The following is a 25,759-nucleotide window of genomic DNA, read 5'->3' as shown; positions in this document are numbered from 1 at the left end:
CCCAGTTCCAACACCCTCATTCAAAAGGTTCTCTTCTTATTCAGGGAATTCTCTCCCCTGAATTCCAACCCCCATTTTCATTCACCCCTTGTCCCCTCTATTCTTCCCCATCCAGTTTCTTCCCCTTTGACTTCCATCCACTTGTTTCCATCATTCCTCTTTTTCCATTCCCCTTCTGTTGTTTTTCCTTTGCACGCACCTCGCTCCCAGGTCCTTGACCTCCAATTTCCTTCCCTCTGAGTTTCATCCCCGACTGTTACACTGCCCCCCTCCAGCAGTCGCCAGTTTCGACCCAAATAATTTAGTCTACACTTTGGAATCTGTCCACTCTCTCAGTTCTGTCTCCACCCCCTGAGTTCAGGCCCTTCCCTCTGGGATCTGCCCCGCCCCCTAAATTCTTACTCCACCCCTGAATTCCAGCCCCGCCCCTTAGGGTTGAACCCTGACTTTTCGTCTGTGTGCCCGGCCCCTTCTCCAAACCAGCCCCTCTCCCCGACGCTGAGTCCATCTCAGATCCAGGCCCCAGGAGGGTGCTTCTTTCACCACCGCCTCTCTGCCTCGGGCCGCAAATGCATTCGGGATTAAATTTTCATGATGTGGCACAGGCCCGCCAGGGGGTGGGAGAACAGCCGGCGTGGCGGACGGCGCCACGGACCCAGTGGCCCGCCGCGGCCTCTCCATGGGTGTCTGGGTCTCACAGTTTTGCCTGTGTTTGAAAACCCCCGGGGTCCCCTGGGAGGAGGGGGCTGAGGGCTGGACTCCTGGGCCAGGGAGGAGTAGCCCGCGGAGCCGTCCACACGCGCCACCCTGTGGCAGCAGAATCCTCGGCCCGGGCGCGGAGGCGGTGGCCGGGGCTCCGGGCCAGGTGCGAAGGTGGAGCAGATGGTGAGGAGGAGGGAGTGGGAAGAGGGCCCAGCCGCTGCCAAATCCCGTGCATTCGCCGGAATTATCACCATGGAGACAGAGGACGGCAGAAGGGACCCAGCCCCACACTTCTTAAGACTTAAGAATGTGTTCTTCAGTCCCACGAAGAGTCCCTATGAGAACTACAAGTCCCAGCGGCCACTGGACCTCTGCTTGCTTCGAAGGGCCGCTTACTTCGAGGGTCGCCGGGAGTTGTAGTTCTGAGGATGCGTTGCGCCATCTAGTGGACACAGCGCCTACATTAGCTCCTTCAGATGCTCATCCCACCTTTTCCCCTTCTCACCAAGTCTCCCTCTACCCACCCAATTCAACTCCGTTCCAGTCACACTGGACTCTTTTTTTTTTTTTTTTTTAAATATATTTTATTGATTTTTTTACAGAGAGGAAGGGAGAGGGATAGAGAGCTAGAAACATCAATCAGCTGCCTCCTGCACACCTCCCACTGGGGATGTGCCCGCAACCAAGGTACATGCCCTTGACCAGAATCGAACCCGCGACCCTTCAGTCAGCAGGCTGACGCTCTATCCACTGAGCCAAACCGGTTTCGGCTCACACTGGACTCTTGACGGCTCTTCCAATTTACCACTGAGGTTCCTCCATTTACTTATGCACCTAGGACTATGGAAAAAGGAGAAGGTGTTGCCATAATTAATTCAACAAATATTTGCGTTCCGACTAGGTGTTAGGCATTGTCACACCACAGGAGACACAGCTATAAGAGTAGCACTGGGTATTGGGGACTCCCGGGGGCGGGGGGGGGGGGGATTCTAACCCTGCCAGGGTAGATTGGAGAAAACTTGAAGGTTGAAAAGCTTTCCAGGGAAAGCTCAGAAAGGGATGACTGGGTGGGGAGGCGGATAAGGATGGCAGGAGGGAATGTAGCCACCGCAGGGGAATCAGCACTTGCAGAGTGGGGAAGGGAGAAAGTTTGGTGTGACTGACTTGAAGTACAATTCCAGGAATGGACAGCTTGTCAGGACAGGGGTAGGAGAGGGTATGGATGATGGGATGGATCAGATCACCAAAGGGCTCTGGGAACAGCCCCTGTGAGGGGGAGACAATTAGAAACTTCCCAGGTGTACTAGAGAGGAGGTACTAAGTAGAAGGGACAGTAAAACTAAGAAAAAGTTGCTGAAACCGGTTTCGCTCAGTGGATAGAGCGTCGGCCTGCGGACTGAAGGGTCCCGGGTTCAATTCCGGTCAAGGGCATGTGCCTTGGTTGCAGGCACATCCCCAGTGGGAGGTGTGCAGGAGGCAGCTGATGGATGTTTCTCTCTCATGGATGTTTCTAACTCTCTATCCCTCTCTGTAAAATATCAATAAAATATATTAAAAAAAAAAACTAAGAAAAAGTTTCAAAAAATGGTGTGGTCAAGACACTCTTCGGGGTGACTAGGCAGTGAGAGGGAGGAAGAGGTCCAAATGAGGCCTGATGGCCAGACCGTGCCCTGGCTGGTGTGGCTCAGGTGGCTGGAGCACTGTCCTGTACACCAAAGGGTGAGGTTTGACTCCCGGTCAGGGCACATACCTAGGTTGCAGTTTCCATTCCCGGTCGGGGCACGTATGGAAGGCAACCCATGCATGTTCTCTCACGTCGATGTTTCTCTCTCTCTCTCCGTCCCTTCCCCGCTCTCTGAAATCAGTAAGCACATCCTCCCATCAGGCCACACAGAGCTCGGAGTGCCAGGCTGGGGGGCTTGGACCATCTCCCAGGGGCGATGGGGAGCCTGGGAGGGGTTGTGAACAGGAGAGGGGCAGAGTCAGCTCTGGGACCCCATGGGAGACTGAGGGGAGAAACTGGAGGCCAGGAGTGAGGGAGAGGATTCAGGGACAGGACGAGGCCTGAGCTGCAGCAGTGACCCCTTTGGGACGCCAGGGCTACAACCCAATGTCCCTTCCCAGCCCGCTCCCCATGTTTTCCCAGCCAGACACAGAGTAAAGGCAAACTCTTTTATTTCGGTTTTAGAGAAGCGATCACCTTCTCCCCACCTGGAAGCCCAGGGCGATGCCAGGTCAAGAAGGCGCAGACAGAAGGGGCATCGCCACCATCAACTGCTGAGGAGAGGAAAGGGAAAGGGTTCAGGACCCAGGAGTCCAGGCCCCCATGCCTCCGCTTCCCCACACCACCATCTCCCCCACCAGGTACCCTTCTCTTCTGATGGAAAGCCGCCTTGCTCTCCTCAGAGTTGATCCGCAGGGGGATGTAGGCATCCAGGTGGTACAGCCGCTGGGGGCCCCCCATCACCAGGCGGTTCTCCCCGATCTCCAGCGACAGCCCTAGAGCTCCATCCTGGGGACAGACTGAAATCAGCCCACCCTTCCCTTCCGGCAGCAGGACACAGGATGATGAAAACATGGGCCAGAGAGAGCACGCTCACGGGCTGGGAGACCATATTTACGGGGTCTAACCTTCCAGGGAAAAGGTGGGGTTCGGTAATTTCAGTTCTCCACGTTGGATCACTTACAATGCCCTGGGTATCCTTGGGACAGCACCAGAAGCGGGCCTGAGGGCCCTAAACTCAGAGGGCAGCACCAACGGGCTGGCAGCAAGCCCAGGTCACGTTCCCTCCAACACCCCACCCTCATTCTCCAGCTCAGGTCGACGGTACACCCACCAGTTTGGGGAGGTCAATTTCCGCCAAAAGGAGGTCAGGGGCTTCCAGCCAGAGGTTCAGGTGAGGCTTCTCAGGGCTGAGGAGGAACAAGAGCCAGAACTGAGGAGAGCCCCGAGGTCCCCACGGGGCTGCTGCCCCTGCCTGGCATGTAGCTCCCTTCCTTTCTCGCCATCACCAGCCCTGCGGCCCCGGGGTGGCCTTTGCAGGCGGAGTTCAGCTTCTCCTCTCTGGGGGTTCCCAGAGCCCCAGGACACCGCCCGCTGGGGAGGGAGGGATGGCAAAGAGCACGGGAGACAGGAGAGAGGGAGCCATGGAAAGCCCACCTTCCCTCCGGTCTCAAGGAGTCAGCGGTAAACACATTCCCCAGCTCCTGGATCGGAGGACGCTGGCGGGAGCGGATATTTTGCTGGGAGATGGAGCCCATAAAAGGCCGGTTCCTCAACAGGCGCCACTCTGCGGGGAGGGGGGGGGGCAGGGTCAAGGTCACATGGTAAGGGTTCCCTTCGCTCCATGAAGCGCCAGGGGGGCGTCTAGCAATGTGAGAGCTTCCGGGAGGGGAGAAGGGTGGAGGTGCCAAGGGACCTGACCACACTCCCAGGCTTGGCTTTAGGAAGCGCGCCCACCTTGTCCCCGCCCTTCCCGGAGTATTAGCCAATAAAATCTGATCCTAGGAGATGCTCCTGACTCCGCGGCTCCCACGCTATCGAGACCCCGCCCCTTACCTAGACTACGGGCCAGGTCCCGCTCCACAAGCACTAACAACAACCACACCCCACACACCCCGCACACCTTGGGGAGCCTCGCCCTTTCCCCAGGATTGCAGCCTAGAGGCTAAGACATTAACCACACTCTCCCCGCCTCTCCCAAGGGCTGCCCCCACGCTCCCAGGCCCCCTTACCTGGATTCAGCTGCAGGCTGTATTTGTCCTCCAGGCCCTCCCTGGCGATGGTGATCACCAGCTCTCGCAGGAAATCACTGTTCTAGGACAGAGGGGGGAGCAGGGCTGCGGGAGGGCTCGAGGGTAAAGGGAGCGGCCCCTGCCCAGGCCTCACCCGCAGCCATGCCCCTAACCTGCATCCTCCGGTAGAAGTCGCTGTTGACAGCCACGTCGTAGGCGGTACAACCCTGGCCTTCTGCGGAGAGAGAAAGGGGTGAGGCCCCCAGCCCTCCGGGCAGCCCCGCCGCTCAGACAGGCAAGGAGAAAGCACTAAAGGATAGCAGCCAAAGAATGAGACCCAGAGACGATTAGGAAGGGAGGGCTCACACACTGAACTCATACCACCTCCAGTCTCTGTCCCTCTGCTCCTTCCCCACTGTGTCCCAGAGCCCCACCTGCCTCCCCCTGCTCACAGCCCTCCACGCTCCCTAGCACACAGGAGGTCTGAGCACTTCAGCCTGGCACTGGGGGCCCTGTGTGTCTGCCCCCTCCCACCTGGAGAGAAAAAAAACTCACTTTTATAGCGACCTCCTCCCTGTGAATTCCTTTCATCCCTCTCAATTACTGATCAATCCAGTTCAATCATTCTTTCTGGTGGCCTCAGGACCCCTGTCTGAACCCTCTGCCCCGAACCTTCTCTGTCTTGACCTGATGAACTCCGGTTCCTTCTCATCTTAAATTGAACATTTCCTCCTCCAGGAAGCCCTCCCTGACCCTGACACTTCAATGTGGCCAAGCGCCCCCTCTGGCACAGCAAGAATCACACAATATTGAAACCCCAAGTTCTGGGTTTGATAAGTCCCTATTCCCTGGGGCACCACCCAAAACGTGGCCCCAGGAGGCTTCAGGGGACATATGTGAATTGAAAAAGCAAGGACATAGAGACAGAAATGCCACAGAGACAGAGGTGAGACAGGCAGAGAGACAGAGACAGGGGAGAGGGTGGAGGAGAAAACTTCTCCCCTCTGGGGGTTCCCAGAGCCCCAGGACACCGCCCGTTGGGGAGGCAAAGAGCACGGGAGACAGGAGAGAGGGAGCCATGGATGAGGGTGAGAGCTGGCCTAGGCCTAGAATCTAGATCCAGAAGATTGGCTAATAAAGCACCTGCCCGCCTGCCCTCGCCCTGGAGGGAGGCAAAGAGAAGTGCCAGCTTGGCCAGGTGGGCAGAACCAGGACTGCCCCATGCAGCCGCTGCAGCAGGCCCAAGAGGCTAGGGGTATGCCTCAGGAGAAGGGATCAGATCAGGGGGTTTCTAGGTCCTGCAGGAGGAGAGTCCTGGGCCCTGGATTCTGGGGTCCTGGGGAAGGAAGGACATGAGGCCAGGATCCTGGGTACTCCCAAGGGTACTGACTTGCATCGAGTTCGGCATGAGGCTCTCCCAGACTCATGGGGATGCGAAACCCGGCTTGGTCCTCCTCCAGCATTTGAAGCAGCTGATCCTCGGTCATGTCAGCCGGGGGAGGGATGGAGGGAGAGTGACAGATGTTGATGAAAACCTTCCCTTCCGATGAGTTGGTCTTTACGCAGAAGCCTGGTGGGAATGGGTTGGTCCTGACCATGTCTCTATGTGGGTCCTTATTTCCATCAGTCCTCTCCCCAGTCTGTCCTTCTTTCAATCTGACCCCTTCCTTGAGTCTCAGTCCTCCCCTTTCTGGTTCTGTCCCCCTCCCCATGCCTGGGACCTCTGACTCTCTTTCCATCTTGGAGTCTCTGTCCCCCTAGTCACTCCCATCCACCCCCTCCTCTCTTAGGATCTCCCTCTGGGTCTCTGTTCACTTCCCCACCAAGGCTTCTAAACCCTCTTATTATGTCCCTTTCCTCCCTCCTCTGTGTCCTTTGACCCCAGTGTCTCTCCACTTTCTCCCTGGGAATCTCTCACTCTCTTTGGGTTTCTGCCTTCCTCACCTGGTTGGGGTTGGATCTGTGTTGATTCTGGTCTGCTTGTCTGGGCCTGCTGGAGCTCCTTGGAGGCCTGGGTGAAGGAAAATGACTCAGACCCGCATTTGTTGCTCAAATCCATAAGGATATGAGCCACGCAGGGAATAAGACATATTATGTCCCTTTCCTCCTTTGAGGAACCCAAAGCACAAGTCCAGTCTTACTCCCATTTATTCCATAGCCTAGCAAACTTGGGAGTTAACCAACTACAATTCCCATAAGCCCTGTTGCCTCTCTAGTGCATTCTGGGAACTGCACTCCCATCTCAGGGGAAAAAAAAAGAATCCCCCAAATAACCAGGGACACTGGAGTCCTAGTCAGTGCGCACCTGCAGCAGCAGCTCCTGGAAACGTGCCGTCTCAGCGCCCATTTCCTCCGCCTCGTTCAGCTCCGGCACCAGCAGCTTCAAGTCCGCCATGGCCCTGGGGAAAAGACCTAGGCGTCCCCAGCAACCGCGACGTGGGGGAGCCTTTGCTGGGATCTGAACTCTGGGGCCTGCTTCCCAGGCCCTCAACAGACTCCGACACCCACCGTTGTATATGAAAATCGAGGAATCTGGCCGGAGGCTACAATTCCACTCAGATCAGATACCGTCGTCAAATCTGTTGGGGGACAATATCTCTAGGTGCTCTCTAGGTCCAACACGCCAAATGTTTAAACAACAGCCACTCTTCCGGTCTCTGTGTAACAGAAATTTGAGTACGCCACACTTCCGACTCCCTCAATGCTCTTACCTCAACCGGCAACCGCGCTACTGACCAATCATAGTCTAAGTACGAGGCCACGCCTCTCACCTCAACCAATCAAAACTAGATTCTGAGGCCGATTCCCTTAATGCCACACTTCCGCTGTCGATTAAAGGCACACATCCCCCTCCTTCCCGACAACCACCTCAGGCCAGGTTATGGGACAGTCAAACCCTAATTTCAGTGTCCATCCTAGGATTCCCTCTGATCTCTGAACTATCGCTTCGCCCCAGAGCCAGATTCGATTCTCTAGGAAATGTATTTCGGACTGAAAGATGCACTTTTGTGAACAGGGTGGTGGAAAGACACACCAATACGGCCACCCTTCTAAATCTGGAACTCTCCTATTTGCAGGGCACACACAATTTCTCCTTTTCCGTCCGCCCCACTTTGAGGACTGCGCATGCTCCAAACTACGTGGGCGGGGTCACCGGGTCCTAAGGTTGGGTCACGCTCTATCTCCTGCGGCCCGCCCTTTGCTCTGGAGGGGGCGGTCCCGCCCTTCGGACCTCGAGGTTCCCTTGGGTAGAGCGCCCGGCAGTTGGTGGAAAGCGGTCTGGACGGGTGATGGCCGCCACGCGCGCAGAGTCCCGCGCCCGGGAGATATTCGCCACGCTGGAGTACGGACCCGCGCCGGAGAGCCACGCATGCGCGCTGGTGAGTGCTTGCGGGCCGGCGCTGTCCCTCCCTCTTCTCCCCCCCTCCCCCGGGCGGGTTCTGCGCGCTGACTCCCGTGATCCACCGCGGCAGCTCCGCGACTCCGCCCTTCTTTGCTCCCGAGATTCCCGCCGCCTCTGGAAGAGGTTCCCTGGAGCTTTTGCGGTTGTGCCTCTCAGCCCTTTAGCGGGTTCTCGTGCCCCACGGCCCGAGCTCGCGGCGGTGTTTCCCCGGTTCCTCAGACCCGCCCCACCCGGAGAGGTGCCAGTGGTTCTTAGGAGCCACATCAGAACCTCCTGTGGGGCTCCCATGATCTTCCAAGGAACCTCTGAACCCCCGTACACTTCCCAGGATTCCTCAGAAGATCCTGTGCCTCCCATGGTCCTCCAGGGCACCCCCAGAGTTCCCATGGGGCTCCCTTAATCACTCGGACCCTCCGTGGAGTCCCCGTGATTCCTCAGGCTTTTCTGTACTTGTGTGGCTTCTGTGATCTCGGGAACTCTCGGAACCCCAGAAAACATCAGAACTCCTAATTACCTACAGCCCTTCAGCATGCCCTCGTGGGCCCCCATGATCCCTCATCTCAGAATGTCGCATGGGCCCACCATGAGTCCTCAGGGGCTCTTAAAATCCTGGTGGTGCTCCATGACCCTCGCTGTTCAGAAGTTCCCTAGGACTCCTGTGATCCCTCAGAGTCTCCCACAACGTTTTGGAGGTCCCTGCAGATAAGTAAGGTGCTTCTTATTTTCCGTTAATTGCCCAGGCCCCTCAGAATTCCTCCATGGAGCCAGGTCATCCCGAGGGGTCCCCTAGCACCCACGCGTGAGAAGTTTGGGCTTCTCCAGGGAGAGAGGAGGAGGCTGGAAGAGTAGCCCAGGTCCAGGGTGCGAGCAGAGCCTGCGCAGGCTGTGGAGGTGGAGAGGAGGGGAGGAGGCAGCGATGCAGGAGGAACAGGCTTCCGGGAATTGAGAGGCAAGGGCAACACTTGGGGTCTGGCCCTGTGACTAGGTGGACTGTCCCCCACCCCATGGTGAACCCTGGAGGAGCAAGCTTCTGAGGAAAGATGCTGAGCTGAGTTGAACGTGTGCAGGAGTCAAATACCACTTTGAGCCGGTGTGACGATTGAGTGTTTCCCAGTCAGGGCACATGCCCGGGTTGCGGGCTTGATACCCAGTAGGGGGCGTGCAGGAGGCAGCTGATCAGTGATTCTCTCTCATCATTGATGTTTCTCTCTCTCCCTCCTCTCTGAAATCAATAAAAATATGTATATATTTTTAAAATACCACTTTGAGCCTCAGGTCTGGAGACAGGGACCTGGGAGGCATCAATGTCAAAAGATAACTGAGCCCTAGCTGGCTTGACTCAGTGGATAGAGCATGGGCCTGCGAACTGAAAGGTCCCAGGTTTCATTCCGGTCAAGGGCACATGCCCGGGTTGTGGGCTCAATCCCTAGTGGGGGACTTGCAGGAGGCAGTGGATCCATGATTCTCTCTCATCATGGATGATTCTATCTCTCTCCCTCTTCCTTCCTCTCTGAAATCAATAAAAATATATTTAAAAAACACACACACAAATGTATATATAAAAAAAGATAATGGAACCTGGGAGTGACAAGATGACTTAGATATGTAGTGTAGGCTCAGATAAAAGGAACTGGGACAGTGTACAGAGAATCCCCACACGGAGGTTAGAAGTGGAATGTTGTGAAATGGCAATGTGCTAAAAGCTTCTGTTTATTGGTGCTCAGCATAATTGCATTGGCTCTCCCAGGACCACCGTGGGAGGGGTTATTGTCATTATGTTAGTGATAGCACACAGAGGCTTGGAGAAGTCATTTGCCCACGGTCAACACGGCTTAAAAGGGGAAGCTGAACTTTCAACAATAAAGAATTTGAATTAAATACAAGAAAAAAGGGGAAGCTGAGATTTGAACCTGAGCCCTCAGATTCCAGCGCCTGTGATGCCCCCCACCTTTCCCCAAGCCAAGGGTCTCAACCGTGTGGTCTGTTGGCCAGGCTCAGCCAATAAACATGTTTGCTTTGGCCTAACTTTATTTGTAAAAATGTGAATTAATTGACAACTAATTCCATGTAAACATCCGGGATTCCAGCTTCTCTTGAAAATAAAATCCCCCAGTTTGGCAACCTTTGGCTCACGGTCCCTGACAAAAACCATCTGGATCCATTAGCGACAGTTTGTCTTATGAGACAAGTGGTGAGTTCCCAGTCTCCCCCAGGCCCTCTTCTCACACTAAAGAGGCCTGCCAGGACCCTATGGACATTCTTATAGGATTTTGTTTTGTTTTGTTTTTTGGGGGGAATGTTGCAAAATTCCAGAGTACTTAATATTGTGAACTCCCATGTACCCCTCAGTGAGCTTCAACAATGATGAGCATTTGGTCCAATTGTTGTCTCCCTCTGTGTTCTCTTTTTCCGGAGTGATTGCAATCCCATGGCCTGGCCGGTGTGGTTCTATGGTTAGAGAGTCAGCCCACACACCAGGAGGGTCTCAGGTTCAATTCCCGGTCAAGGGCATGTACCTGGGTTTCAGGTTCAGTCCCCGTCCCCCGCCTGAGCCCATGCAGGAGGCAACAATCAATGTGTCTCTCTCGCCTGGATGTCTCTCTCTTCCTCTTTCTCTCTCTCTCCCCCCTATATCCTCCCCCCTCGCTCCTTCCACTCTCTCTAAGAATCAATGGAAAAAAATAACTTCCAGTGAAGATGAACAACAAAAAATTAAATCCCAGATGTCATATTATTTTCCCATAAATAGTTGATTCCTCGTTTCTAACACGTAAGGACTCCTGTAACATAACCACCCTGCCATTGGCACACCCAACATTAACAGTCATTCTTTAATATCATCGGATGCCCAGCTCGTGTTCAGGTACCCTCAACTGTGTCAAAAGTGTCTTTCTCCCCACCCTGCCCCCCCCCACCCCCAGCCTCTGGAGGGATTTGAATTAGGAACTTCCTGTTGACCATTTGACTTCAAAGAAAAATGAGAAGGGCCAGTTGGCAGGGGAAGAGAAAAGTCAGGAGGCTGAGGCATTGGGGGTGCTAAGAGAAGAGTGTAGATGGCAAAAGTAGGAAGCGTGTCATGGATTTAGCAAGGATTTGGGGAAGACGGGACCAGGGACAGAGAGAAACGTGGAGCTGCAATAAAATTAATAGGAAGTTATAAGTAGTGCTGCTTTGAATATCTGACAAGGATGATTCATCCTCACTCAGCTTTGTGAGGTGGGGGGCTGTCATTACCGCCACCTTCCAGATGGCTTGCTTAGTGGCGGCCATGGCTGCACAATGAGTAAGTACCAGAGCCAGGATTCAAACCCTGGCCGTGGCCCCTCGCTCCAGGGACCCCACACTGGGCTGCCCCTCTGCAAAGCCCATATGCTATGCCTTGGGCTCAGTTAGACGTGCCACGGCCAAATAAACCACGCCTGGCAGGGCAGCATCCAGTCTATCTTCGGGGTGGGGGGTCCCACACTCACTCCCCAAGTGCTGACAGCTGAGATGGAGGGAACACAGGAACCACCTGGCTTAGAAGCCACACGGTCCCATGGGCATCGCTTCCAGGGCCCTGGCAAGGGTCACAGGTGCACAAACAAAAACCTGCACACGCACGTCTCTACCAGCACAATTCACAATAGCCAGAGAGCGGAAACGACCCCCGTGCCCTCCACTGATGACTGCTAAACAAAATGTCCACCCAGATAATGAGGACCACACAGCCGTAAAAAGAAATGAGGTGCTAATACAGGATATGGCATGGATGGGCCTTGAAAACGTCATGCCAATCATAACATTAAAAAAAGAAAAGAGAAGAAAACCATGCCAAGTGAAAGAAGCCAGCCGCAAAACGCCGTTTAGTGTAGGATTCCATGAACTGCCCAGAAGAGCACTGAGACAAAGGTAGATTAGTAGTTACCAGGGGCTGGGCACAGGGGAAGGAAGAGCGACTGCTTAATGGCTGTGGAGCTGTCTTTCGGGGGCGATGAAATGTTCTGGAGTTAGAAAGTGGTAATAGTTGCACCATATTGTGAATTTACTAGATGCCCCTGAATTGTACACTTTAAAATGGTTAAAATGTTGAGTGTGTTAAGTGTCTGTTATGTTTATGTCTATTTCCTACTTACACAGGAAAAGAATTAGCTGGTGGGGCAAAGAGGGGCAGGTGCCCCCCTCCCAGAGGACACTGGGTAGGGATCCAGCTCCATCAGCTGCCTCCCAGACCCCTTTCCAAACTCTCCCCCTTCCCCAGGCCTGGCTGGACACCCAGGATCGGTGCTTGGGTCACTGTGTAACTGGAAAGTGGTTAAAGCCAGAAAACAGGAAATCAGTGCCTTGCCAGGATCCCATCACAGGTAGGTGTCCCCTATTCATTAGGGGAGGGAGAGGCATCCGTGCCCCTAGCCATATCCACCAAAGACACCCTAATGTCTTTGCTCAGGGCCCTGAGGGCAGGGAGCAGCTGATGGGGGAGGAGGCTGAGAGTTTTGGCTCCTCCTGATACTGATTATTCTAATACTAGAGGCCCGGTGCACGAAATTCGTGCATGGGTAGGGTCCCTAGCCCTGGCCAGTGATGAGGGCTGATCTGTGGGGCGATTAGCGGGGCGATCAGGGGGCCCCTGCTGGCACCTGCCTTGGCTGGCCTGGGGCCTGGGGACTGTGGACTGGCAGCAGCTTCTGCATTGAGCGTCTGCCCCCTGGTGGTCAGTGCGCATCATAGCAACAGGTCATTCCACCGGCCATTCTGCCGTTCAGTCAATTTGCATATTAGGCTTTTATTATATAGGATGAGCCCAAGTCCCTGTGGACACTTGGAAGTCACCATCTACTAAAATCCCTTCCTTAGCTTTGCGCAATGGCAGTATCATAGCCAATGAGGTTTATCTGAGGCGCGATTACTGCTAAAAAAAAATAAAAAGAAAATAAAATCCCTTCCTTGCCTGCTGAGGCCATCGGAGCAAGGACCAATGGATTTATCCCCATTTGTCAGATGACAAACCTGAGACCCTCAGCAGGGCTGGGGACCAGCTTTACTGCCCGCTCCCAGGCCCCAGAAATCTTAGCCTCCGTGGTTCTGACACAGTTTCCCCCCTCTTCAATCTGGGTTCCCCCCATCTGTCTCCCCAGGAGAGAACTTGGCCAGTTGCCTCCAGGCACAGGCTGAGGATGTGGCGGCAGCCGCAGAGGCAGCCAGGGCTGCGTTGGAGAACTGGAGCGGACTCCCCGGAGCCTCTCGGGCCAAGTACCTGACCAGGTGATGCAGTTGAGGTGTGGACCCAGGGAGGTGGGGAAGGACTGAGAACAAAGACTCTAGTTCCCAACATCCCACTGGATTCATTGGCCACTAAGGTTCATGTTCCCAGCATGCCTTTTGGCCTTTAGTCCCATCTACTGGGACTAGTAATAACAAAACCTCTATTTCCCTCGAAAGAATATCTTTGGAGCTCATTGGGACTCCATTTCTCAGCAGCTCATTGGGACTGGTGGAGCCCCAAAGTCCATTTCCCAGCACCCTCCTGGGGCAGCTAGAGACAAAGATTCCATTTCCCAAAATGTATGAGGTTAGAGGTAAGCCCCAACAACTCCAGGGTTACAGGTGGCCAAAATCTTTGCACAGCAGCCTCAGGATTTGTTTCCTGGACTACATTTCCCATAAATCTCTAGAGTTCTCTACCCCTGGTAAATGGGGATGTCCCAGGGGTTCATGGGGAATATTGTAGTCCAGGTAAATGGGGTGTGTTTCAAGATCCTTTAAGGCTCAGGGGTACTGGGAAATGACCGGCCCCCTTGCTTTCTCCACAGGCTGGCCAAGATGATCCAGAAGCACCAGCGGCTGCTGTGGACCCTGGAATCCCTGGTTACCGGGAGGGCTGTTCGAGAGGTTCGAGACAGGGATGTCCCGCTGGCCCAGCAGCTGCTCCAGTACCATGCAGTTCAGGCACACATCCAGGAGGAGGCGCTGGCAGGCTGGGAGCCCATGGGTGAGAAGCATGAGTCCCGGCCTCCAGCCCCCTCTTCCATCAGGGCCCACCAGTGCCTGTCCCAGTCACCTCATTTGTTCTTGCAGGAGTAATTGGTCTCATCTTGCCACCCACATTTTCCTTCCTTGAGATGATGTGGAGGATTTGCCCTGCCCTGGCTGTGGGTAAATGATGGGCTGGGGGCCTGGACCCCTGGGTCTGAGGGAGGAGGGGTTGGGGCCTGGACCCCTGGGTCTGATGGAGGAGGGGCTGGGGCATGGACCCCTGGGTCTGAGGGAGGAGGGGCTGGGGCCTGGACCCCTGGGTCTGAGGGAGAAGGGGTTGGGGGCCTGGACTCCTGGGTCTGAGGGAAGAGGGGCTGGGGCCTGGACCCCTGGGTCTGAGGGAGGAGGGGCCGGGGGCCTGGACCCCTGGGTCTGAGGGAGGAGGGGCCGGGGGCCTGGACCCCTGGGTCTGAGGGAGGAGGGGCTGGGGGCCTGGACCCCTGGGTCTGAGGGAGGAGGGGCTGGGGCCTGGACCCCTGGGTCTGAGGGAGGAGGGGCTGGGGCCTGGACCCCTGGGTCTGAGGGAGGAGGGTCTGGGGCCTGGACCCCTGGGTCTGAGGGAGGAGGGGCTGGGGCCTGGACCCCTGGGTCTAAAGGAGGAGGGGCTGGGGCCTGGACTCCTGGGTCTGAAGGAGGAGGGGCTGGGGCCTGGACTCCTGGGTCTGAGGGAGGAGGGGCTGGGGCCTGGACCCCTGGGTTTGAGGGAGGAGGGTCTGGGGCCTGGACCCCTGGGTCTGAGGGAGGAGGGGCTGGGGCCTGGACCCCTAGGTCTGAGGGAGGAGGGGCTGGGGCCTGGACTCTTGAGTCCTTGAGTTGCCCGCCTTCCCCAGGCTGCACTGTGGTGGTCCTCGTGCCCCCGGCCTCCCCAACGCCCCTCCTCCTGGCCCAGCTGGCAGGGGAACTGGGCCAATTCCCAGGAATCCTCAACGTGATCATTGGCCCTGCCTCCCTGGCGCCTGTCCTGGCCTCCCAGCCCGGGGTCCAGAAGGTGGTCTTCTGCGGAGCCATCGAGGTATCTTCAGGGCTAAGAGGGCGACAGGGCAGGGCTGGGGTCCAGAAAGTATTCCCCACTCTGAACCCCGTGGGGTGTGGGGTTCCCTTAGGAAGGACGCGTCCTTCGGCGGACCCTGGCGGGCATGGGCCCCGAGCTGGGCCTGGCACTGGGGACTGAATCGCTGCTGCTGCTGACGGAGGCAGCCGATGTGGACTCAGCCGTGGAGGGCGTCGTGGATGCAGCCTGGTCGGACCGCAGCCCGGTGAGACCCTCGCGCCGGTGTCCCCTGATGTCCTCAGGGCTGTGCACGTCTGTCTCCAGACCTTGGGGCTCCGTGTCTCTGTTCAGTTTTCAGCCCTTGGTGTCCCAGAGCTCTCTTTACACCATGGTGTGCGGGACTCATCACCTCCCATTTCCGGGTCTCCCTGCCCGGCTCCCCTGGTCTTTTGGGGCCCGGCCTGTCTCTTGCTCCCTAGGACCCCTCACTGTTCTGGGTGTTCCTGCCCCTGGTTTCCCAACCTCTGTCTTTACTCTGAATGACCAGCTTTCTGGAACTCCACCTTCTGCCTGGGGTCTGGGCCCTCGGAGAGTCTCCAGGGTCCTTGGTCACTTCCCCGGACCCTCCTTTGATCTCTGCATGCGTGTCCCAAGTCTCAGCCCTCTGTGGGAGCCTGTCCCCACACATAGCCCCTGACATGCCTTTTCCTAATAGGGGGGCCTCAGGCTCCTCATCCAGGAGTCTGTGTGGGATGAGGCGATGAGGCGGCTCCAGGTGCGGATGGCGCGGCTCCGGGGAGGCCGAGGGTTAGACGGGTCCGTGGACATGGGGGCCCGAGGGGCTGCTGCACGTGACCTGGCCCAGCGGTATGTGCGAGAGGCCCAGAGCCAGGGTGCACAGGTGAGCCAGGGTGCAGGCTGCAGGGTGCCGGGGGAGGAGGCACCTGGGTCTGAGGGAGGAGGTGCTGGGGGCCTGGGCTTCTGAGTTCCTGGGGAGGAGGCACCTGGGAATGGACTTCTAGTAGATCTGTTTCTTCCTCCCAGGTGTTCCAGGCTGGCGATGTGCCCCTAGACAGCCCGTTCTTCCCCCCAACCTTGGTCTCTGACCTGCCCCCTTCCTCCCCGTGTGCCCAGGCAGAGGTGAGCCCCTTCGTGTCCAAGAGATCCTCCTCCATCCACCCATCTGCACCCAGACATGGGCCACAGCAGAGGCCCTGGGTGACCCCTTGGCCTGGGTCTGGGGCTGCTGACTCCTGGATGCTGGTCCCCTAGCGGGGGTGGGTATAGGAGGGAAGGGTTGGCAGGCTGCTTGAACTCACTGTCACCTTCCAGGTACCATGGCCTCTGGTCGTGGCCTCCCCATTCCGCACAGCCAAGGAGGCACTGGCCGTGGCCAACGGGACGCCCCGAGGAGGCAGTGCCAGTGTGTGGAGTGAGAGGCTGGGGCAGGCCCTGGAGCTGGGCTACGGGTCAGTGGCACCCACCGGGGCACAGACAGCGGCCTGTGGGGAAGGCCTGCACTTCAGTCTTCATGCTTCCGACTCTGACTCTCCACCCCGCAACTCCCTGCTTTTCTCTCTGATGCCCCGTCTCCCCACAGGCTCCGGGTGGGCACAGTCTGGATCAACGCCCACGGCCTCAGAGACCCTGCGGTGCCCACGGGCGGCTGCAAGGAGAGTGGGTCTTCCTGGCATGGGGGCTTAGATGTGAGTGTCCCCTTCCGCCCGCCACCATCGGCACCCTCTCTCAGCCTTGTGCCCGCCCTGCACCCTCCTAACACTGTCCCTCTCACAGGGTCTGTATGAGTACCTGCGACCCACGGGGACCCCTGCCCGGCTGCCCTACCTTTCTGAGAATCTGAACTATGACACCTTTGGCCTTGCTGTCCCCTCACCCCTCCCGGCTGGGCCTGAAACAGGTCCCAGGTGAGCTGTTCCAGGGCCCACAATTCCCAGAATCCTGTGGGTGAGGAGGGGCAGGCACCCCTTGGACTGAAGGGGGTTAGAGCCCTGGAGGGGTCCCATGTCCCACTGAGATCTGCATTCTAGGTCTTATGGCCTCACACCCACCGTCCAGGCCTGAGGAGAGCCTCAGTCCTGCTAAACAAAGGTCTGGGGTCTCCCAGAGTCTTGTGGGGCCAAGAATTGGGGGTTACCCAGAAGCTCATGGGAGCTGGAGTGGTCCATCCAGGGGGCTGGCGCATGGGCTCTGAGCACACCTTGGCCCCCAAGATCCACCCTCACACCTCACCCTACTGCAGCCCGGCACCCCCCTATGGGCTCTTCGTTGGGGGCCGTTTCCAGGCGCCTGGGGCTCGCAGCTCCAGGCCCATCAGGGACTCTCAGGGCAATCTCCATGGCTATGTGGCCGAGGGCGGAGCCAAGGATATCCGAGTCGCTGTTGAGGCTGCTCACCAGGCTGCCCCTGGGTAAGTGGGGTCACAGGAGCACCCAGGCCTTGTGAGCACTCAGAGAGGGCAGTAGGGACCCCCAAGGGCTGAGGGGCTGTGGGGTCTGGACCTCGAGGGCTGGTGGCCTGTGGAGGCAGCTCCCACGGCTGACGGAGTAGGGGTGTGGTTGGCCCCTCTCTTCCTGGGGCGGCTGAGCTATGGGGCCTGGACCCCCAGGGTAAGGGCTGTGGACAGAGGAGGGGCACCTGGGAAGAGCCAGGGCCAGCCCCGATGTTCACTGTCTGCCCACAGGTGGGTGGGCCAGTCCCCGGGGGCCCGGGCAGCCCTGCTGTGGGCACTGGCAGCCGCCCTGGAGCGCCGGGAGCCCACCTTGGCCTTGAGGCTGGAGAGGCACGGAGTGGAGCTCAAGGCCGCCAAGGCAGAGGTGGAGCTGAGCGTGAGGCGGCTTCGGGCATGGGGGGCCCGCGCCCAGGCCCAGAGCCACAGCCTGCAGGTGAGCGGGCTCTGTGGGAGGGCAGACAGGGCGGGCAGTGGGGAGTGGGGTCAGAACCAAAGGCTCTGGAGTGAGCTGCACCTGGGGCCCAAGTTGTGATCACCAGCAAGTAACTTGGCCTCTGTACCTCAATTTTCTCATCTATATAATGGGCATAGGGCCTCCCTCAGATTAGTGTTTCCAATTGTTAGTAACCCATAAAATCAATTAGTGGGTTGTAACCATGATTTTCTTTTTTATTTGGTAGTTTTTATTTTTATTTTTGAGCTTTTTTTTTTTTTTTTTTTTTTTGTAAAATATATTTTATTGATTTTTTACAGAGAGGAAGGGAGAGGGCTGGAGAGTTAGAAACATCAATGGGAGAGAAACATCAATCAGCTGCCTCCTGCACACCCCCCACTGGGGATGTGCCTGCAACCAAGGTACATGCCCTTGACCGGAATCGAACCTGGGACCTTTCAGTCCGCAGGCCGATGCTCTATCCACTGAGCCAAACCGGTTAGGGCTATTTTTGAACTTTTAATGAATTTATTGGGGTGGCATTGGTTAACAAAATGATACAGGTTTCAGATGCCCAGTTCCACTACACATCATCTGTACACGGCCCCTCCCCCAGCATTCACCACGCTGTTTTCCATGTCCATGAGTTCTTTCTTTTTTTTTTCTCTCTCAATCCCTCCTTCTTGTCACCCAGCTCCCCCACCCGGACAGCTGTCAGCCTGTGCTCTAGCCATGAGTATGCCTCATGACAGCTGTCTAGCCATGAGTCTGCCTCTAGTTTGCGTGTTCATTTTGTTCATTAGATTCCATTAGAGTGAAGTCATGTGGTATTTGTCTTTCTCTGACTGGCTTATTTCACTCAGCATAATGCTCTCAGGTCCGTCTGTGCTCTGCAGTCTTTGACGGTTTTTAAAGTTTGGCTTTAGTTGAGGAATAGAATGCATATAGTAAACTGTACCTTCTCAGGCCTGCCTCTGGATGAAGTTTGACAAATATATACAGTTGCATCCTCACGATCAGGACAGATTTTCATCACCCCAAAGGGCTTCTCCCTCCTCTTCCCCTTCCCCCCACTCCAAGTGCTTGGCAACCACTAAACTCTCTGTCCTTCAAGTTTCCTTCCAGCAGAGCACAATGCAGTCATACTGTGTAGCACAAGCTTGTCAAACTCTAAGGCTAACACGGGCCAAATAAACAAGGTATAAGTGTATGTGGCCACAAAAAAACAAAAGCTCCGCTTTTCATAGAAACGTAGGTTTATTTCGATAGACATGCTGAATACAAAGGGCTGAAATAAATGGGTCATCGTTAACATAAAATAATAGAACATTTTATTAACAATTAATATTTTTTCTTGAACATTAACTTACCAGACCTTGAAGAACTGCACAAATTACTAAGTGTCACGCAAATAAACCTATTTTTCTTGTTCTCCAAAAGCGAAATATTTTCTGTTGCGCACACCAAACAAGTCCGTACAAAGCTAATGACATGGCCATCGGCTGCTAAAATATTCGCTGCTGGTATTAGTGGAGAGAAATGGTGCACCTGTGTGTAAGGCGCGTAAGGGAAATGAATGCAACACGATTATAGTAATCAGTCAGCGAACGTTGTGGTTCGTTATTAATAATTATGTATAACAGGATATTGTAAAAATTAAGTTTTGAAATTTTTATGAAAACGTTTCTTAAGTACCGTTACATTGGCTGGACCGCAAAAATATTCGTTGCGGGCCGCGAGTTTGACATGCTTGGTGTAGTGTTTTATGTCTGGTTTCTCTCATTGCTTTTAAGATGCATCATCCTTATTGCGTCTGTCAATACTTTCCTTTTCGTTGCTGAGAAGTAGTGTCTTACGTGCATACCATATTTGTTCCTGCATTTACCAGCGGCTAGAAAGCTGGGCATTTCTAGACTTTAGCTGTTGAGTAAGTAGTTTGCATACATGCCTTCATGTCAACATGTTTTTATGGCTCTTGGGTAAATACCTAGAAATCAGATTGCTAGATGGCGTGATAAGTGCATACTTAATTTCACAAGAAACTGCCAAACAGGTTTTCAAAGTTTACCATTTCGCTATCCCACCAGCAGTATGTGTTTCAGTTTCTCTACATCCTCGCCAACACTTTAGATATCAACTTTTATTGAAAAACTTAGCCATTTTACCTGGCCAGCATGGCTCAGCGGCTGAACATGGATCTATGAACCAGGAGGTCACAGTTTGATTCCTAGTCAGGGCACATGCCCAGGTTGTGGGCTCAGTCTCCAGTGGGGGATGTGCAGGAGACAGCTGATTGATGATTCTCGCTCATCATTGATGTTTCTCTCTCTCTCTCCATCTCCCTTCCTCTCTGAAGTAAAATATATATATATATATATATATATATATATATATATATATGTTTAAAAAAGATTTAGCCATTTTGCCAAAACCGGTTTGGCTCAGTGGATAGAGCGTCGTCCTGTGGACTGAAGGGTCCCGGGTTCGATTCCGGTCAAGGGCATGTACCTTGGTTGCGGGCACATCCCCAGTGGGGGGCGTGCAGGAGGCAGCTGATCGATGTTTCTCTCTCATCGATGTTTCTAACTCTCTATCCCTCTCCCTTCCTCTCTTCCTCTCTGTAAAAAATCAATAAAATATTAAAAAAAAAAAAAAGATTTAGCCATTTAAAAAAACATGCTTTTATTGAGCCCAGCCGGTGTAGCTCAGTGGTTGAGCACCGACCCGTGAACCAAGAGGTGACTGGTTCGATTCCCAGTCAGGGCACATGCCCAGGTTGCAGGCTCAGTCCCCAATAGGTGGCATGCAGGAGGCAGCTGATCAATGATGCTTCTCTCATCGATAGTTCTCTCTATCCCTCTCCTTTCCACTCTCTGTGAAAAATCAATAAAAACATAATTTTTAGAGCGAGGAAAGAAGAGGGAGAGAGAGAAACATCAGTGTGAGAGAGAAACATAGATCAGTCACCTCCCACATGCAATCTGACCCCGAAAAAACAATTTCTTTAAAACAAACAAAAAACAATAAAACGAATTGTAAAAGCTGAGGATGTTACCAGTTACTTCAAAGAGATACTGCCTTACCCGGTTTGGCTCAGTGGATAGAGCGTCGTCCTGTGGACTGAAGGGTCCCAGGTTCGATTCCGGTCAAGGGCATGTACCTTGGTTGCGGGCACATCCCCAGTAGGGGGCGTGCAGGAGGCAGCTGATCGATGTTTCTCTCTCATCGATGTTTCTAACTCTCTATCCCTCTCCCTTCCTCTCTGTAAAAAATCAATAAAATATATTTAAAATCATATATTTTAAAAAAAAAGAAGATCAATCATGGTGCAATGCTACCTGAAGCCCTGACCGGTAGCTCGGGTAGTTAGAGCATCATCCCAATGCACCAAGGTTTCGGGTTCTATCGCCATCAGGGCACAGATAAGAAGCAACAGTGAATGCATCAGTAAGTAGAACAGCGAATTGATGTCTCTCTCCCTTTCTCTCCCTTTCTCTCTCTCTCAAATCAATTTAAAAATGCAAATCAGAGCCACAGTGGGGCATAACTACATTCCTGTGAAACTGGCGAAAATTTTAGCCCTGGCCAGCGTGGCTCGGTTGGTTGGCGAGTCCTCCCATAAACTAGAGAGGGATAGATTTCCAGTTTGATTTCCAGTCAGGGTGCAGGTTCAGTCCCCGGCTGGGCCACGTCTGGGAGGCAGCCAATCAGTGTTTCTCTATCTCTTTCTCTTACCTATAATCCAGCCATGATTCCTAGGTATTTACCTCAATAAATTTAATTTCGAGGTTTTTAAAAAATATTTTAGAGGGAGAGGGAGAAGTGAAACATTGATGTGAGTTCGAAACATTGATTGGTTGCCTCCTGCACGCCCCCTCCCAGGGATGGAGCCGGCAACCCAGAAATATGCCCTGACCAGGAATCGAACCAGCAACCTTTCGGTGCACGGATGGGGTGACACCCAACCAACTGAGACACACAGGCCTGGGCAAATTTTTGTTTTTTGTTTTGTTTGTTTTAAATATATTTTATTGATTTTTTACAGAGAGGAAGGGAGAGGGATAGAGAGTTAGAAACATCGATGAGAGAGAAACATCGATCAGCTGCCTCCTGCACGCCCCCTACTGGGGATGTGCCCGCAACCAAGGTACATGCCCCTGACCAGAATCGAACCTGGGACCCTTGAGTCCGCACGCCAACGCTCTATCCACTGAGCCAAACCCGTCAGGGCAAATTTTTGTGTTTTTTTTGGTTTTTTTAGAGAGAGAGACTATCACTTTGTTGTTGCACTTATTGATGCATTCATTGGTTGTACGTGCCCTGACTGGAGATTGAACCCAAAACCTTGGCCTATAAGGAAGATGCTCTAACCACTGAGAAACCAGTGAGGGCTAATTTCTAGGTGTTTAGAGAAAGTGAAAAACAAAATATGATACATCCTTTCAATGGACTCCTACTTGGCAATCAGAGGAAATGAACATGCCACAGCGTGAATGAACCTCCAACTGACTATGCTGAGTGAAGAAGTCGGATTGAAAAAGAGCCCTGGCCGGTATGGCTCAGTGGTTGAGCATTGACCTGTGAACCAGGAGATCAAGGTTCTGTTCAGGTCAGGGCACATGCCAGATTGTGGGCTTGATCCCCAGTGTGGGGCGTGCAGGAGTCAGCTGATCAATGATTCTCATCATTGATCTTTCTGTCTCCTTTTCTCTCTGAAATCAATCAAAGTATATATTTAAAAAAAAGTACAGAGCGCTGGCCAGTGTTTCTAAGTGGTTAGAGCATCAGCCTACACACCAAAGGGTCGAGGGTTCGATTCTCAGTCAAGGGCATGTACTTGGGTTGCAAGTTTGACCCCCTGGTCCAGTCAAGGTGTGTGTAGAAGGCAACCAATAATGTGTCTCTTACATCGATGTTTCTCTCCCCCTCCCCAACTTCCATGCTCTCTAAAAATCAATGGAAAAAATATCCTTGGGTGAGGATTAACAAACAAAAACAAGAGTGTAGACTGTGATTATCTAGAAAATTCTAGAAAATACAAATTCATCTATAGTGAGTAAGCAGGTCAGTGGTTGTCTGAGGACAGAGAGTAGGGATTGGAGGGAAGAAACACAAGGAAATTTGGCGGGGGGGTGACGTTCATGATCTTTTTTTCTAATCTTCACCTGAAGATATGTTTATTGATTTTAGAGACACAGAGAAACATCAGTCAGCTGTCTCCTACACGCTGACCAGGGATTGAACCAGCAACCTAGGTATGTGCCCCGAAGCGGGGATTAAACCCGCAACCTCTTGGTGTAGGGGACAACCAACTTAGCCGCCCAGCCAGGGCGAAGCCCATGATCGTGATTGTGGTGATGGTTTCATGGGTGTTTCTCTCTCCTGTTGAAACTTATCAAAACCCTGGCCAGGTGACTCAGTTGATTTAAGCATTGTCCCCTATACCAAGAAGGTTGTGGGTTCAATCCCCGGTCAGGGCACTCATGGGAAGTAACTGATTGATATTTCTCTCTTTCTCTCTCCCTTCTTCTCTCTAAAAATCAATAAAAACAGCCCAAACTGGTTTGGCTCAGTGGATAGAGCGTTGGCCTGCGGACTGAAGGGTCCCGGGTTCGATTCCGGTCAAGGGCACGTACATTGGTTGCGGGCACATACCCAGTGGGAGGTGTGCAGGAGGCAGCTGATCGATGTTTCTCTCTCATCGATGTTTCTAGCTCTCTATCCCTCTCCCTTCTTCTCTGTAAAATATCAATAAAATATATTTTTAAAAAAATAAAAATCAATAAAAACATATCTTCAGGTGTGGATTAAAAACAAAATCAAATTGTATCTTTTAAAATGTGTGCAGGTTAGTGAATATCAATTATGAAGGGTGTTTTTTTTTAATGTACAAACACACAGACAAACCCATGGGCCAAGTTCTGATCCCTCTACACACATTAGTCCATTTCATTGTAACATCAGATCTCTGAGGTCGTTCTGTTATCATCCTCATTTGAAAGATGGGAAACTAAGGCCCAGCGAGGTACAGTAACTCGCTTGTGGTCACACAGCTGATGAGTGGTGGAGCTGGGACTTGAACCCAGGCCATCTGGCTCTGAACCGTCACTTGGTTCTATTATTATTGGAGTGGTTATGAAGAAGCAAAGATGGGGATGTGAAAAGGAAAGAAAGGGGCAGGTGATGGAGGTGGCGTGGGAGATAGTCATGTACCCCTGCCCCGCCTTTGACCTCCCACCTGTCTCTGCAGGTAGCTGAGCTGAGAGGCCCTGTGCTCCGACTTCGGGAGCCGCTGGGGGTCCTGGCTATTGTGTGCCCGGACAAGTGGCCCCTGCTTGCCTTTGTGTCCCTGCTGGCCCCTGCCTTGGCCCATGGCAACACCGTGGTTTTGGTGCCCAGCGAGACCTGTCCCATCCCCGCCTTGGAGGTCTGCCAGGTACAGTTGCCTGCCTGCTGCTGCTCCTAGCAGCCCCTGGGGCTCCAGTCAGATGAAAGGCACCCCAAGGCCTGCAGGAGTTGGGTTCCCACCCTCACCCCTTGGTAACCATGGTAACCCCTGTCCAGGAATCCAAGCCTTCACTCCGCTAGATCCAGGGACCATGTTCTTCAGACCACAAGCCTTCACCAGTCGTGCCCTGGCCCATTGCTTCTGGGAGCCCCATGCCATTCCCCCAGATGCTCACTCCCTGCCCCCACTGCCTTCAGGGTCTCAGAGCCTTCCCTCCCAACCCCAGGTGGCCACTCTCTCCATCCTCTAGGATATGGCCACCTTGTTGCCAGCCGGCCTGGTGAACGTGGTGACAGGCGATCGGGACCACCTGACCCGCTGCCTGGCCTTGCACCAGGACGTCCAGGCCCTGTGGTACTTCGGATCTGCTCAGGTACCCTTTGTTTTACATCTTCTGGGAACATGGCTCTGCCCCCTTAAAACTTCGGTTGCTAAGGGGGAGAAACACCTTGGCAACCAGGTTCTGAGGGCCTTCCCCTTTAGAGCCCTGGTTGCTAAGGAAAAGGATGTGCTTAGCAACAAGGGCCTGAGATCTTGCCCCGTCCAAAGACCTAATCTTGCTGGACAGCCCATTTCTAAAGACCATACCCTAGCAACAGAGTTAGAAGCCATAGTCCACGCTCTTTAAACCTTGTCAATAAAAACCTCAGGCTGCATTTGAACATGGGCTGCTGACGGGGAGGAAGTTGCCTAGCCACAAAGCTTAACCCCGTTTCCCCAGCATCTGCAAGGTTTGCTTGCCAGGAGCTGAGCTTATAGCAACAGTGCGTAGGTCAAGCCTGCATGCCCCTCCTCAGTAGTATCCATGTTGCCAAGGAAGCAGCTGCTTATCAAACAAGCCGGAGGAAACGCTGATCCCCCTGTCTCCGTGCCAGGGCTCCCAGTTCGTGGAATGGGCCTCAGCAGGAAACCTGAAGCCCGTGTGGGTGAAGAGGGGCTGCCCCCAGGCCTGGGATCAGGAGGCCGAAGGAGCAGGCCCAGAGCTAGAGCTTCGGGCAGCACGGACCAAGGCCCTGTGGCTGCCCATGGGCGACTGACACCTGAGTGCAGCCCACTCCGTCTGGGGTGAAGAAGAGCTGGACCACCAACAGGCTCCAGATAACTGGAACTTGCCACTTTGATGTCCAGGCCCTCAAATAAATTCTGACCAACCGTGGCTGTGCTTCTGAGGGAGAGAGCGAGCAGTAACTTTGGATCTATTGGGGTTACTTTAGTTCTGTGACTCAGCAGCCTAGTGATCTGGCTCCGGTACAACATAGTGTTTGTGAAACAGATAAAGGGCTCTGAGAAGCCCAGGACAGGAGCGCGGGGCCTCTTGTTCCTCCTGGTCTTCTCCATCAAGCAGAGTAGATGGGGAATGAAGAGCCCCGGTGAGAACTTGTGCCCATTTCCTTGGTGTAAATGCTCCCACCAACCTCCAGGTGATTGAACAACCGGCTGACAGGACTCCTGAATTTTACCAGCGCCCATGAGCAGCTTGAGCATACCACTGTTTTGGAATT

At 54.0% G+C, this 25,759-nt stretch overlaps 2 protein-coding genes across 8 annotated transcripts; one reads left to right on the top strand and one right to left on the bottom strand.

Moving 5' to 3' along the window:
• Nucleotides 1-1,276: 1,276 nt before the first annotated feature.
• On the bottom strand, nucleotides 1,277-7,847 carry PIH1D1 (PIH1 domain containing 1). Of its 7 annotated transcripts, XM_080644264.1 has the most exons (11): nucleotides 7,670-7,823; nucleotides 6,946-7,094; nucleotides 6,743-6,836; nucleotides 6,382-6,448; nucleotides 5,828-6,007; nucleotides 4,611-4,672; nucleotides 4,438-4,519; nucleotides 3,863-3,992; nucleotides 3,540-3,615; nucleotides 3,071-3,214; nucleotides 2,861-2,979 (listed from the first exon to the last, which is right to left on the bottom strand). In XM_080644264.1, the coding sequence occupies exons 3-11, from the start codon at nucleotides 6,830-6,832 to the stop codon at nucleotides 2,938-2,940; spliced, it is 873 nt and encodes a 290-aa protein (XP_080500390.1). In that variant the 5' UTR covers nucleotides 6,833-6,836; nucleotides 6,946-7,094; nucleotides 7,670-7,823; the 3' UTR covers nucleotides 2,861-2,937. The 7 variants fall into 7 exon arrangements, with proteins under 7 accessions (XP_080500388.1, XP_080500392.1, XP_080500391.1 ...); XM_080644262.1 differs by adding an exon at nucleotides 1,277-1,542 and having other exon boundaries at nucleotides 2,914-2,979; nucleotides 6,743-7,805; XM_080644266.1 differs by lacking the exon at nucleotides 7,670-7,823 and adding an exon at nucleotides 1,301-1,542 and having other exon boundaries at nucleotides 2,903-2,976; nucleotides 6,743-7,151.
• On the top strand, nucleotides 7,679-25,413 carry ALDH16A1 (aldehyde dehydrogenase 16 family member A1). The gene is made up of 17 exons (XM_080644261.1): nucleotides 7,679-7,817; nucleotides 12,081-12,183; nucleotides 12,958-13,084; nucleotides 13,633-13,811; nucleotides 13,898-13,975; nucleotides 14,686-14,867; nucleotides 14,959-15,111; nucleotides 15,562-15,747; nucleotides 15,891-15,986; nucleotides 16,179-16,315; nucleotides 16,447-16,552; nucleotides 16,641-16,771; nucleotides 17,107-17,274; nucleotides 17,548-17,749; nucleotides 24,000-24,185; nucleotides 24,508-24,630; nucleotides 25,133-25,413. The coding sequence occupies exons 1-17, from the start codon at nucleotides 7,728-7,730 to the stop codon at nucleotides 25,292-25,294; spliced, it is 2,409 nt and encodes an 802-aa protein (XP_080500387.1). The 5' UTR covers nucleotides 7,679-7,727; the 3' UTR covers nucleotides 25,295-25,413.
• Nucleotides 25,414-25,759: the final 346 nt, after the last annotated feature.

The sequence above is a fragment of the Plecotus auritus genome (genome assembly GCF_963455305.1).
Source record: "Plecotus auritus genome assembly, chromosome: 10".
Taxonomy (NCBI): domain Eukaryota; kingdom Metazoa; phylum Chordata; class Mammalia; order Chiroptera; family Vespertilionidae; genus Plecotus; species Plecotus auritus.
This window is presented reverse-complemented; position numbering and strand designations above follow the sequence as displayed.